Source organism: Vombatus ursinus, unplaced genomic scaffold, assembly GCF_900497805.2.
Source record: "Vombatus ursinus unplaced genomic scaffold, bare-nosed wombat genome assembly UNPS02012709.1, whole genome shotgun sequence".
NCBI classification, from domain to species: domain Eukaryota; kingdom Metazoa; phylum Chordata; class Mammalia; order Diprotodontia; family Vombatidae; genus Vombatus; species Vombatus ursinus.
Genome location: NW_020952487.1, coordinates 366,228 through 378,798, shown reverse-complemented (window position 1 = coordinate 378,798; position 12,571 = coordinate 366,228). Strand labels below are relative to the sequence as shown.

At 47.3% G+C, this 12,571-nt stretch overlaps 1 protein-coding gene across 2 annotated transcripts; it reads left to right on the top strand.

Annotated features, from left to right (window-relative positions):
• The first annotated feature begins 572 nt into the window (after window positions 1–572).
• Window positions 573–12,205, top strand: NFE2 (nuclear factor, erythroid 2). 2 transcript variants are annotated; one of them, XM_027858090.1, is made up of 3 exons: window positions 573–817; window positions 5,248–5,416; window positions 10,835–12,205. In XM_027858090.1, the coding sequence occupies exons 2-3, from the start codon at window positions 5,303–5,305 to the stop codon at window positions 11,846–11,848; spliced, it is 1,128 nt and encodes a 375-aa protein (XP_027713891.1). In that variant the 5' UTR covers window positions 573–817; window positions 5,248–5,302; the 3' UTR covers window positions 11,849–12,205. The 2 variants fall into 2 exon arrangements, with proteins under 2 accessions (XP_027713891.1, XP_027713892.1); XM_027858091.1 differs by lacking the exon at window positions 573–817 and adding an exon at window positions 3,712–3,748.
• Window positions 12,206–12,571: the final 366 nt, after the last annotated feature.

The following is a 12,571-nucleotide window of genomic DNA, read 5'->3' as shown; positions in this document are numbered from 1 at the left end:
ACCCCAAACACACACACACCTTGGCCAAGAAAGAGGCCTTTGTCCCAGGCCATATGAGGCAGAGGGGGAGGGGAGAAGGTTACAGGTAGAGAAACATCAAAGCATCCGATTCCCTCTTTCCCTCCTCCACATCAGTCTCCCCTTTCCCCATGGTCCAGTCCATGCTATAATGAGGCATCCTGAAATGAGAATCCGAGGTGTTCTAACCCCACACACCTCCACCTACCCAGTAGAATGGGAAGCTAGACAGGTGGGTCATTGCCATCTTTTTGAGGCCTCCTCCATTCCTCCTCTCAGTCACCCAGTACTACCAGAGGTCTGAACCAGTGTAAGGGCTTGTAGGTTGTTTTCAGATGGGGCTGCCACAGTTAGGATCTAGCTTATATATAGAATGGAAGAAACTGAGGCCCAAGGGGCAGGGAGCGTGTATGCCTGGCCCTCAGCACCCCTGTCTGCCCAGTAAGTAGGGGGGGGGGAGTAGGAGGTGTGGGCAGAAACCACACAGGGCTCAAGTTTCCTCTGTCAGCCAGAAGGGGCAGGAGGAGAGGAGGGCCCAGGGAGAAAGGGGAGCTTGGGAGGAGGGACAGATAACCCACAGCCTGGGGGTTTGGAGAGGAGGTTTCAGCTGCCTCAGGATCCTCTGGCTTACCGCCTGAGCCCTTGAACTCAGCCCTTGGATATGCTGCAAGGAACAGATCTCCACCTCTCCTCCCAGTGACATCAGTGGGGTCTACCCCATCTCTCTGCCTTCTCAGAGACAGAAATACCAAGAGAGACATCCCTCCTCCTTCTCTCCGCTGCCTGGACACTGCCACAGGTAAGAGACTGAAAGGAGAATTCTGATGCAGAAATTAGGGCAAGAAGAATTCTTAACTTTCCAGGAGAACCTCTGATTATCCCAAGTCCTGGCATTGAATCTCTGGGTCAGGAAATGTCTTTGGAAAGGCAAATAGATGTAGGTTACATACTTTGAGATCCTCAGGTGACAAAGTATACAAAGACAGAAGTCTCAAGAAATTGAAGTTGGGATGGATTATTTGAAGGATTGGTCAAAAAGGTTTGGAGAGACCTGAGGAGGAAGGGAGGAAGAAATGGGGATAACTGGACAAAACCAGGAATAATGGTGTCCTCACTACATAACTAGGTACATTTGAAGAAATGAGACACCTCAGGATGTGCCAACCTTCTTCTCCCACTCATCCATCCATATCTATCTATATCTATATCTATATATATACATATATATATTTATACACACACATACATACATAGTCACATCACTACCCTGTCTCAACCCAAGGTTCCTAATAGGTTAAATTTGGGTGTTGTATGTGTGGCAGAGGGAGGTAAATGGAAGAAGTGTAAAGGCAGAGGATGGGTCCACTCATGATGCCTGGTTCTATGCCTCAGTTTATTTTTTTTGTTCCTCTGGAAAGATGGAGAAAAGTAGATTCAGAATTAGAAACGAAGAGAGAGAGGAGAAAGAGGAAAGCCCTTTCTTTCAGAGAGGAGACCGGCTTGGGGTCAGAGAGACTAGACTGGGGAAAGTGAGCATTATGGAGAGCAAGAGGCTTCCTTCCTTACCCTCTCTTCTCACTGCTTCCCCAAGAAATAAGCAGACGGACTAGACAGCATTCTCTGTCCACCCACCCCCCCACCTTCCCCAGCTCTACTTATATTCCACACACATACACACATACACACTCTGAGTTACTGAAGCCCCCAAGGCACAGAGTCTTGTACTGATCAACACACTCTTCCTTTCTAACCCTTTCTCTCTGAGTTGATTCTGTTTTCTCTCCTTCCTTTCTTCTGTCTCTCTTTCTCGAGTTTTAGCCAACTTTTCTTGACCACCACCACCACCACCACCAGAGGTAAGGTCACCTCCTGATTGGAAGCCCGGTATGGAAACAAAAAGAGGGTCAAAAATAGAGACCTTGAAACCAGGACACACATATCAGGAAGCTCAGAACTCGGGGATACTTGGGTTCTAGGACAGAGTGGAAACCCTGGGAAGCAGGATTTGGGGGTTTCTCCCTCCTTTCCTCATCACCTCAAGTTCTCAGGTCCTGGTGCTCCCTCCATAGATGATCCTAATTCTCTATTCCTCATCTCCTCATAGGGCTCCAAAATCTTTCTGTAAGTGCTTAGAGATTCCATCAAGAATGTTCAGAGCAGAAGACCTCAGAAGAGGGCAGGGGTAGTGTGAGAGGAAAGATGTTTCCATCCTTAGAAATCTCTGTATTGTGCTGGGTATTTTAAACTTCTATTTGTGTGGACTAAGAAAGAGACCATTCAACATAGAGATAGGAGGATGGGAAAAAAATGGCCCTAGACAGAAGCTGTCTATTGAATGACCACCTAGAAAATGATAAAGAGACAGGAAGAAGTCCTCACTCAGTTGAAAACCCCTAAGAAATCAACTTTAATGCATTTGTATGGAATTAATTTTATGTCATAGTCACAGATAGCCCCAGTGTCTCCCCACTAATCCTTGGCTCTCTCTCCCAGAGTACCCCACACCCTTTCTCCTGAGAGTAATCTTTTTCACCATCTATCCACTCCTTTTTTCTCCCCACTCCACTGGGTCTCAACCAGCTGTTTCCTGTAATAGGGATCCCTAAGGGCCAATGAGAATAAAGACATTTTTGAGGGGACTCTTGACCATCACCAGGTTAGGGTGGAGAGAACATTACCCCTTCCCTATCCCAAGCCACAAATACCTTAATTTCCCCTTACAGAGATGGGGTAGAACCAACCCAAAGATACATCCCTACTTTCCTGAGGATTGGAGGAGACAGAACCTCAGGAAAAGGGGCAAAAGGGAAAGGATTCTAAGGCTAAGGGAGAGAGAAAAACCATAAAATTATAGATCTTGGGTCTCTAAAGGACCTCAAGACATCATGCTTTTTTACACATAGGGCACTATCTGCATTTAAAGATGAGGCAACAGAGAGTCATCGGGTTTCAGTGACGTGCCCAAACTCATATGGGTAGTTACTGGTAGATAGGAAAGCAGATCCTAGGTCTTCTGCCTGATGCCAGCCTGAAGGGGGCAAGAGCAGAAGCCCCTTTCAAAAGAAGTGGAGAAAGGGAAAGCAAGAAGTAGTCAGAGTCAGCTTGGGGGTAGGTTAAGGGAAAGAGGGGGCAAATCTATGAAGTAAGAGCCATTCCCCCCACCCCTCCCTTAAAGGGACTCAGGAGTGACTGTTCTTCATTCACTTTGCTTTTACACAATTTCCGGCCAGAACCCAAAGGAGGGGGCCAGAGGTTGGGTGTTCCGGTGTCGAAATGGCATCAAGAAGAGAACACAAACACCCCACCCACTTGGCCCCAGGACACATGGGGATTTATCCTATGACTATAGCCAGCCTGAACCCAAGTAGACATTTCTCCAGGGCTATGCACACTGTGGCCTAGCTGGGGAGAGGTTGGGAGGGAAGCAATGACATTGGAAAGAGTACTTGGAGGAGAGCAGTGAGGGTAGGGAATCAGGGAGGGAAAGAGGATGCTAGATGGGGAGCCACAGGGTCAGTTTTCAAATCCCAGATCTGTCCATTGCTAACTGTGTGAGCTTGGGCAAGTCTAAGCTCTCCAGTCATTAGCTTCCTCCACTACAAAAGGAGAGGGTTGGACCAGATGACTAGTCTAAGGTCCCTTCAGATCTAAATTTACGATTCCATGATGCAGGGAACGGGCGACACTAGAAGAGAGGAACATGAGTAGAGAAGGTCAGTAGGGGAAGAAGGTAAGGGCCATTGGAATGATCCTCATGTTTGTGGGCATTACTGTTAATAATATTACAAATCATTCTCCTACTTTTATCGATATCACTAATAAACCTTAACAAGACCTCATGCATACATAAGATCCTTTTCTGGTTCTCACTAAATTGGGCTATTGAATACTACTCTTTGAGTTTATGTGCCTAATTAAAGGGTAGAGTCTATGTTAATTAACCATGGTTGATTAGGAATGTCAACTTCTAAGGCCATACATACTGCTGAGATCATTAGAGCATTTCTGTCTTCAGGACCTATTATTGAGGGTTTCTCCTATGCTAAAGGATTGCTAAGAAAAGTGAGTTCCCTCTCCATTCTCTAAACTAGAGAAGGTCTCTGACTAAACTATAAAGAGCTCCCTCTCGATGTCTCCCTCAAACCCCCTCTGCTCAAGTTTCTTCTTGTTTCTTATTGCTTGAGTCTAGGGAGAACCCAATGAGGGTGATAGGGGGCTGTCTTGACAGCTTTTAGAGTTTAGGCCAGCTTTCCTCCTCCCACCCACTCCCAACTACCTCTCCTCAAATCCCCTCCTCACCTTGCCCTATTTCTCCCACCAGAGAAAGGATGAGTTGAAAAGGGATGTGGACTGCAGAGCTGAGTTTGCTCTGGGCTGAGTTGGCTAGAGAAAAGCAGATTGGGAATGGTGATAAGGGTAAGGATTCCCATGTCTCCAAAAAGGATTCCTCAATGGATGGAACAAGTGGAAATATCATAGGGAAGAATGTATTGAGGGTAGATAGCAAAAAGAACTTCTGCATAAACTTTGCTTTGAAGAGATCCTGGTTTAAAAAGAAACCTGTTTTTGTGGGTTGGTGAATGGATAAAATGACCTCTTTGGGGCCAGAGGCACAGAGGTTATGCCTAGAAACCCTATCTTCCTTTCCTACTCTGCTCTTTGCCCTAGGGCTGATAACCTCTTATCTCCCCCAGCCAGGAAGAGCCTAGGGTGGGGAAATAGGAGAGGATAAAGCTATTATCAAGGACCAGGCCTGGGGTTGATGAGGTAGTTGACTCTTTCCATGGCATTGCCCCTTAAGGATCTCAAGGTTCTTAAACGTCTTAGGAAGAAAAAAAGGTTAAGATCCAGGAAATGAGAGGCAAAATGAGGGAGAGAAATAAATTTCTGATGTTATCCCAGAGAAAAAAACCCTGAAGTCCTGGCTCCCTTCCCTGATTGTGGGTGTGGTTTTGGGGTATGAGGAGGAATGGAAAAGGTCTTTAATCTAGGGGAGGTCAAGGATCTGCTACTACCTCTCCAAAGACAAAGAATTTGTTTTTACGAGAAGAAGGTGGATTCTGTGATACTAAGGACTTCTCAGCTCATGGAACTAGGTGGTCAAATGAGGGAAACAGGAATCAAAGACAATTGGTATGGGGTGAGATGCCCCTTCCTACCCAAGCTGGAGGAGGGACAGGATGCACTCTGGTAGGTGATATCCTCATCCTTCTCACTTCATCATTTCAGGTTGCTTGGGTGACCTGGGCCTGGGGGAGCCTTCCCTGGCTCCTGGCCTGGTAGGATGCCCCCGTGTCCTCCACAGCAGAGCAGGAACCGGGCTACACTGCTCACTGCCCCAGAGCTGGGAGAGATGGAGCTGACCTGGCAGGAAATTATGTCTATCACAGAGCTGCAGGTGAGAAAGGGAAGGACAGCCTGGGCAGCAGGGGTGGCCAGGGGTCTGGGGAGAAGGACCAGAAAATGTAGGCCCTTAGAAGGGCGTAGTTGCAGGAGTAGGCCTGAATGGAAGATCAGGTAAAAATCCGACATACCCAGGTCAGGAAGTGGGGATGGGGGAGGGCTTTGGGCTGGGTAAACAAGGGAGGAGGTACTAAATGGGGGTGGGGACAGAAAGGAGTAGCTGTTGGTGGTGAAGGAAACACTGCTTTCTCCCATCTTCCTTTTCTAGCTTGCTCACCTCCTTTCCCCTTCTTCTTTCTCCTCCCCATCACCCTACCCCCTCCTTTTCTGCTCCCCTGCTTAATCCCCCCCATACCTTCTTATTCTTGCTTCCTCTCACCTCCTTAACCTCCCCCTCTTTAGTCTCCCCTTACTCCTCTTCTCACCAGTGCCCCTCCCCCCCAGGTATAGAATCTGGGGCCTTTAAGGGAGGAAGATGCAGGGGTCCCCTCCTCCTGCTGGTCAGACAAAGGGGTATCTGTTGAACAGAACAATGACTTCTTTGTCCCTAGTTGGGTAGGGATCTGGGGTGGCCGCTGGCCATGGGCTGGGGGCAGTACTCATAGCAGGCTCACTGCATCCCTGCTTGGACTGGCTGGCAGATGGAAGAAAGATTCTCCAGAGTACTGCATTGCCCCAGGGCCCTCCACCTCCAGTTCTTCCCCCCTTTCTGACTTTCCTCATCTCCCACCCCCCAGTATTATCCTTTTCCAGACCTATCTCTCTTTTCCCCAGTTCTGGCCTCCTCCTCCCCTCTCCCCCAATACATCCCACTCTTCTATATGCCCCATTCTTCTATCCCTTCCCCTTCTAGGTCACCAATGCCTCTCCCCCCCACCCCCAGCTCCCTAAATTCTAGGATTCTAAACCCAGATGATAATCCAATTCTAAAATGTCCTGCCTCACTCGCTGCTCTCATATCTTACAAAAATAACTGCATTATAAGATCCAGGGGTCCCTCATGGGATCACAAGACCTTCCTTTGTTGTTGTCCTCCATCTCAAACCACCTCTACCAAGCTGCCTTCCACTCAGCAATTGTCCTAGCCAGTTGGCAGAATTGTCCCAAAAAGAATTTGACCATAGAAGGTTGGACTTGACATCCATCCCCCTGTCTCCACACAGAAAGATTCATAGGATTATAGGATCACAGATCTAGACTTGGAAAAGACCTCTGGTCCAATCTACTCATTTCACAGATGAGGAAACTGAAACCCAGGCAGGTTGACTTGACCAAGGTCACACAAGTAGGCATGCTATGAACCTAGGTCTTCTGATTCTTCGTACCGCAATGTACCACTCTACTTTCATCTTAGAACAATGAGGATCTCTTTTAAATTTTGAAACTTTCCCCCCAAAGATACCACAAACTGAATGTTTTGGGTAGTCCTTTGATGCTAAACTCAGTATCTCCTGTAATTAATAATAATAATAATGTAGCTAGCATTAAATAGTGCATTTAGGTTTGCAAAGTTCTTTACAAACATTATCTCAGTTCATTCTCACAATAACCCTGGAAGACAGGTGCTAATATTATTCCATTTTATAGATGAGAAAACAGGCAAACAGAGGCTAAGTGACTTGCCCAGGGTCACACAGCAAGTGTCTAGGGTCAGATATGAACTCAGGTCTTCATGACCCAGTGCTCAATCCACTGCGCCACCTAGCTGCCTCTTTATTTGCATTTTTGTTTAATGGTCCAGGGATTCTTACTCCTTATTTGTGTTAAGGACCCTTTTGGCAGTGTGGTGAAGCCTGTGAAACCCTCCTCAGAATCATGTTTTTAAATACAGAAAATAAAATATCTACAGCATTGCAAAGGAAATCAATTATAATGAAATAAATTTATCTAAATTTTTATTAAAAAAATAAGTTCCTGGACCCCAGGTTAAGAGCCCTTGCTTTTGTCAGAACTCAGTGAATAGACTATATTTTCTGTCCCATCCTATCTGTGTGTCATCTGTTCCCCCAAACTTCTATCCTTTAGACTTTATCATTTCAGATACTTCAATCAGTCATTCAATCAACAAACATTTGTTAAGCATTTACTAAGTGCCAGGCACTGTGTTAAATGCTGGAGATACAAAGAAAGGCAAAAAATTCTAAAAAAATCAGTCCCTGCCCTCAAGGAGCTCACAGTCTAATGGAAGAGACAACATGCAAATAACTATGCAGAGACAAGATATATACAAGACAAATTGGAGATAATCACAGAGGAAAGGCACTAACGCTTAGCGGGGTTGGGAAAGGTTTTTCGATGGTGGGATTTTGACTGGGACTCGAAGGAGGTAGAAGATGGAGATGAGGAAGGAAAGAATTCCATGGGTGGGGGGTTGGGGTGGAGGGGGAGGGACAACAACGGAAACAGAATGTTTTGTTGGAGAAATAACAAAAAGGACAGTGTCACTGAATAATAGAGTACATGAAAGGGAGTAAGATGTAAGAAGAATGGAACAGTAGGAAGGGTCAGGTTATGAAGGGCTTTAAAAGCCATGGGATTTTATATTTAATCCTGGGGGTAAAAGGGAGTCACTACAGTTGACTGAATGGGGCAGGAGAAGGAGGGCCAGTGTTGAGACCTGGTCAGACTTGTGCTTAAGGAAGATCAATTTAACACGTAAATAGAAGATGGACTGGAGTGGGGACAAACTTGAGGCAGAGAGACCAACCAGCAGGCAGTTGCAACAGTCCGGGTACGAGGTAATGAGAGCCTACATGAGCTCGGTGAGAGAAGGAGGCATATGGGGGAGATGTTACAAAAGTAAAACCAATAGGACAGATTGGATTGGGAGTATGTGTGGGGGGATGGGAATTGAGGAAGGATGATACCTAAGTTGCAAGTCTTGGTGACTTAGTGGTGCCTTTGACAATAACAGGAAAGTTAAGGAGAAGGCCTGGGGGTAAAGACAAGGAATTCAGTTTTAGACATGTTTGGTATAAGACATCCAGTCCCACCCATAGAGATGTCCAATAGGTAGTTGGAGATGCCAGACTGGAAGTCAGCAAAGACGTTAGGGATAGATAAAAAGATTTGAAGAACAGAGATGATAATTGCATCAGAGCTAATGAGATCACCAAGCAAAACAGTACAGAGGAGAGGCGCTAAGTGGCGCAGGGCATAGAGCTCCAACTTTGAAGTCAGGAGTACCTGAGTTCAAATCTGACCTCAAACACTTGACACTTAACTAGCTGTGTGACCCTGGGCAAGTCACTTAACCCTGATTGCCTCAGCAAAGAACAAAAAGAAAAACAAAAACATACAGGGGGAGAAGAGAAGAGGGCCCAGGTCAAAGCCTGGTCAACACCCATAGTTAGAGGGTGTGATCTGGAAGAGGATCCAGCAAAAGGGACTCAGAAGGAGCAGTCAGATAGGTAGGAAGAGAACCAGGAGAAAGCAATGTCATGAAAACTGGGAGAGAAGAGAAATACCCAGGAGAAGAAGGTGATAGATGACTTTAAAGGTTAAAGGGAGGTCAAGAAGGATGAGAAGAGAGAAAACACTATTAGATTTGACCACTAAGAGATCACTGGTAACTTTGGATAGAGCAATTTCAGTTGAATGATGAGGTCACAGCCAGACTTCAGAGCTTTAAGTGAGGGAGAGGAAAGGTGTAGATAGTCTTCTCAAGGAGTTTAGCCACAAAAGGGAAGTCAAAGATATGGCGGGGATAGACAGATCAAGTGAGGATTTTTTTGAGGATGGCAGAGACATGAGCATGTTTGTAGGCAGTAGGGAAGGAGCCAGTAGATAAGAAGAGGTGAAAGATAAGTGAAACAGTAAGGATGATAGAGGGGGCAGTCTGCTGGAGAAGACAGGATGGAATAGGATCACTTGTGCACGTAGAATGGTTTGCCTTGGCAAGGAGAAGGGCCACCTCTTCATGTGAGACAGAAGTGGAGATGAGGAGGACAGAAGAGGGAGCTCTTCATGAATAGCCTCGATTTTTTCAAAGAAATACAAGGCAAAGGTTCTCTGATGACAGAGCCACAAGAGGTTTAAGGGGGATTGAAAGGATTTAGAAAAATCACTGTGATGACTGGGATAGGGAATCAGTTTAAGGAAGTGCAATAAGATTGCCTTGCCACAGTGAGAGCCCAGTTATGATTATATAACATAAATTTGTAGTAGTGGACCCAGTCAGCACAGTTTCATGATTTTCTCCAGCTTTCTTCAGTAGCATGAGTAGGAGTGAAGGTGTTAGAAGGTGAGAGTGATCCATGGCGGAGGCTTGGCAGGGTAAGACAGAGTAAGATAAAGGAGCAGGCGGTCTCTAGAGAAGAGGACAGTCTAGGGCTGAAATGATTCACCAAAGGGTCAAGATGAGGAAGGGAGGAGAGAAAGGTCAGTGCAAGGGTGATAGTCTGGGAAAGAGTGGAGGGGTGGAGAGTTTGGAAATTTTGATGAGCACAATGAACAGTATTAGGGGTGGTGAGGCAGAGGTAGGAGGGGAATGACAACAGGTTTAGAAAAGATGAGAGAATTTCAGAGTTTCCTCTTATTCCCTGGTTCTCATCTTCCATCTCTTCCTCACCTACCCCCAAGTGTTCCCTGATGTTCTTATGTGCTGGAGGAAGTGTGTGTGTTGGGGGTAGGGGTGGGGGTGGGGGTATAGATATCTATGGAGAGCTTAACCTGTGGTGCTGGACTCCAGCTTTGAGGAAGAAAATATGGAGATCATCTCTATCCCATCCTGCCCTACTCCCTAGACTCCATATTTCCTCCCAGAAACAAACCAATTAGTAGTGGGTAAAATATCCCACAAGGCTGCTACTTCCTTTCTGTGGATTGCCAGGGCTTACAGGAGTGTGGCTTGGGAGAGAGGTCACCTCATAGAAGCCTTTCCTGCCCAACTCCCTGGTGGAAATGCCTGGATGTGTGTTCTAGGAAGCTTGTCTGTTATGTACCAGGGGATGAGGTTAGGTGTAAGGCTTGGGAAGCCTAAGTGTGGAGACTCCAGAGCTAAGCCCAGAGAGAAGGAAATGGCGACTGATTATAAGTGACATCAGCTGAAGGCTGAGCATAGGAATAGGAGGGCTAAGAAAAGGAATAGGGGCTGAATGTGGGCAAAAGGGCACCGGGGGACTGGGGACAAGCATAGGGAAGGGACGTTACATGTAAGAGATGGGGGCAGAATATAGGTGATAAAGGGCTGAGTGTAGCAGAATAGAGGTTGAGTGTAGGGGATGGGGGATGCTGAATGGAAAGGGAAACAGTGTAATAAATGGGGGAATGAGTGTGGGAAATATGAAGATGACTAGAATGGGGGCGGATGAGGAATGGTAAGGGGTGCTGGAAATGAGCATTCTTGGGAAAACTCATGCCTAAATAGCCAAGGCTTCTTTCACAGGGAACTGACATGTCTTTTTTTCCACAGGGCCTTGATATCCAAAATGAGCCAACTTTTGAGTCCCCAGTGCCATATTCTGGGCCTGCACCTCCTCCTGCTTATGGACCTTGCCCAATTCTACCTGACACTGGCAACCACCTCACCTCGCCCTATGAGGGTCTCTACCAGGACTTCCCTCCACCCTCCGCCCTGGTTCCGGACTCTCCCTATGCATATGGCAGCCTGGCCCTTCCTGTTTCTAAGCCCATGACCCTCTCAGGACTCCTCAGCGAACCTCTCCCCAAGTCCCTGTCCCTGCTGGACATGGGGCTGCCTGTGGGACCCACCAAACCTCAAGAAGACCCTGAATCTGACTCTGGTTTATCCCTCAACTACAGCGATGCAGAATCCCTAGAGATGGAGGGAATAGAGGCTGGGAGACAGAGAGGAGAATATGTGGAGATGTTCCCCGTGGAGCACCCCTATCCACTCATGCCTACCTCTCTAGTCCATTCCAACTATGTTCTGCCACCTCCTGAGACTCACTTGACTTTTGAACCCATGATGTGCCCCGGAAGGGCCAAACCCTCAGGACGAGGGGAGTCAGGAAGCAGGGATGAGCGCAGGGCTCTGGCCATGAAGATCCCCTTCCCCACTGAGAAAATTGTCAACTTACCTGTGGATGACTTTAATGAGTTAGTGGCTAGGTATCCACTTAGTGAGAGCCAGCTGGCCTTGGTCCGGGACATCAGGCGGCGGGGCAAGAACAAGGTGGCTGCCCAGAACTGTCGAAAAAGGAAGCTGGAGACCATTGTGCAGTTAGAGCGGGAATTGGAGAGGTTGGGCAATGAGCGGGAACGGCTACTAAGGGCCCGAGGGGAGGCCAACCGGACCCTGGGGGCCATGCGCCAGCAGCTGGCAGAGCTGTACCGAGATGTCTTCCGGAGGCTGCGTGACGAAGCTGGCAATGGCTACTCTCCAGAAGAGTATGCTTTGCAACAGGCAGGTGATGGCGCCATCTTCTTGGTGCCCAGGGCTGTCAAGATGGAGACATCAGACTGAATAGGGGAAGAGAAATTGGGAGGGAAAAGAAATTGGAGGTAGTAAAGTGTGCATTTCCTTCTTCCCCTTGCCTCGCCCTTCTCAGAAAGGTGCTCCTCAAACTTGGCCTGTCAGGGCAGAGGTTGGAGAATTGAATTGATTTGGAGGGCTCAGGAAGACAGGCATCTCTCAGGGAGTGAAGGGTAGGAATGGCACTGTGCTAACTTCAGGGAGACTGGTTTGGGGGATGTAGGAGGCCTGGAAGCTGTCTGCTCTATTCCTGGTTGCCCCCCTCCCTTCAGTTCTCCAGACAGGCCCCTCTACCTCCAAGGACTCAAATTAAGCTTTGAAAGATAAAGCATGATACAGAAAACTTTATTTGGTCTTCTTTCACTTGTATAATTTGGGTAGTGCTGGGCATCAACACAGAGCCTGCTCACAGTCCAGAGCTGGTGAGGGTAAAGGAAGGATGGGGGTGTGGGGAAGTGGTTAAATGAATGGAGAAGATGCTGGTTGGATCCTGAAGAACAGGTCTTGTCCCCAATATTCCCCAATAACAGAAGGAAGAAAATAGTAGGTTCTAGGTTTGATGAACAGCCGTTATCATCTCTGCCCCTTCCAGACCAGGTGACCCTGTTGATACAGGGGATTGCAGTTGGTACAATACTTCTGCCATCTCCCCGCTTTCCAGAGACATTTACCCCTAGAGGACAGATGATTTCTCCAAAGCTTGGGGTTGAGGAG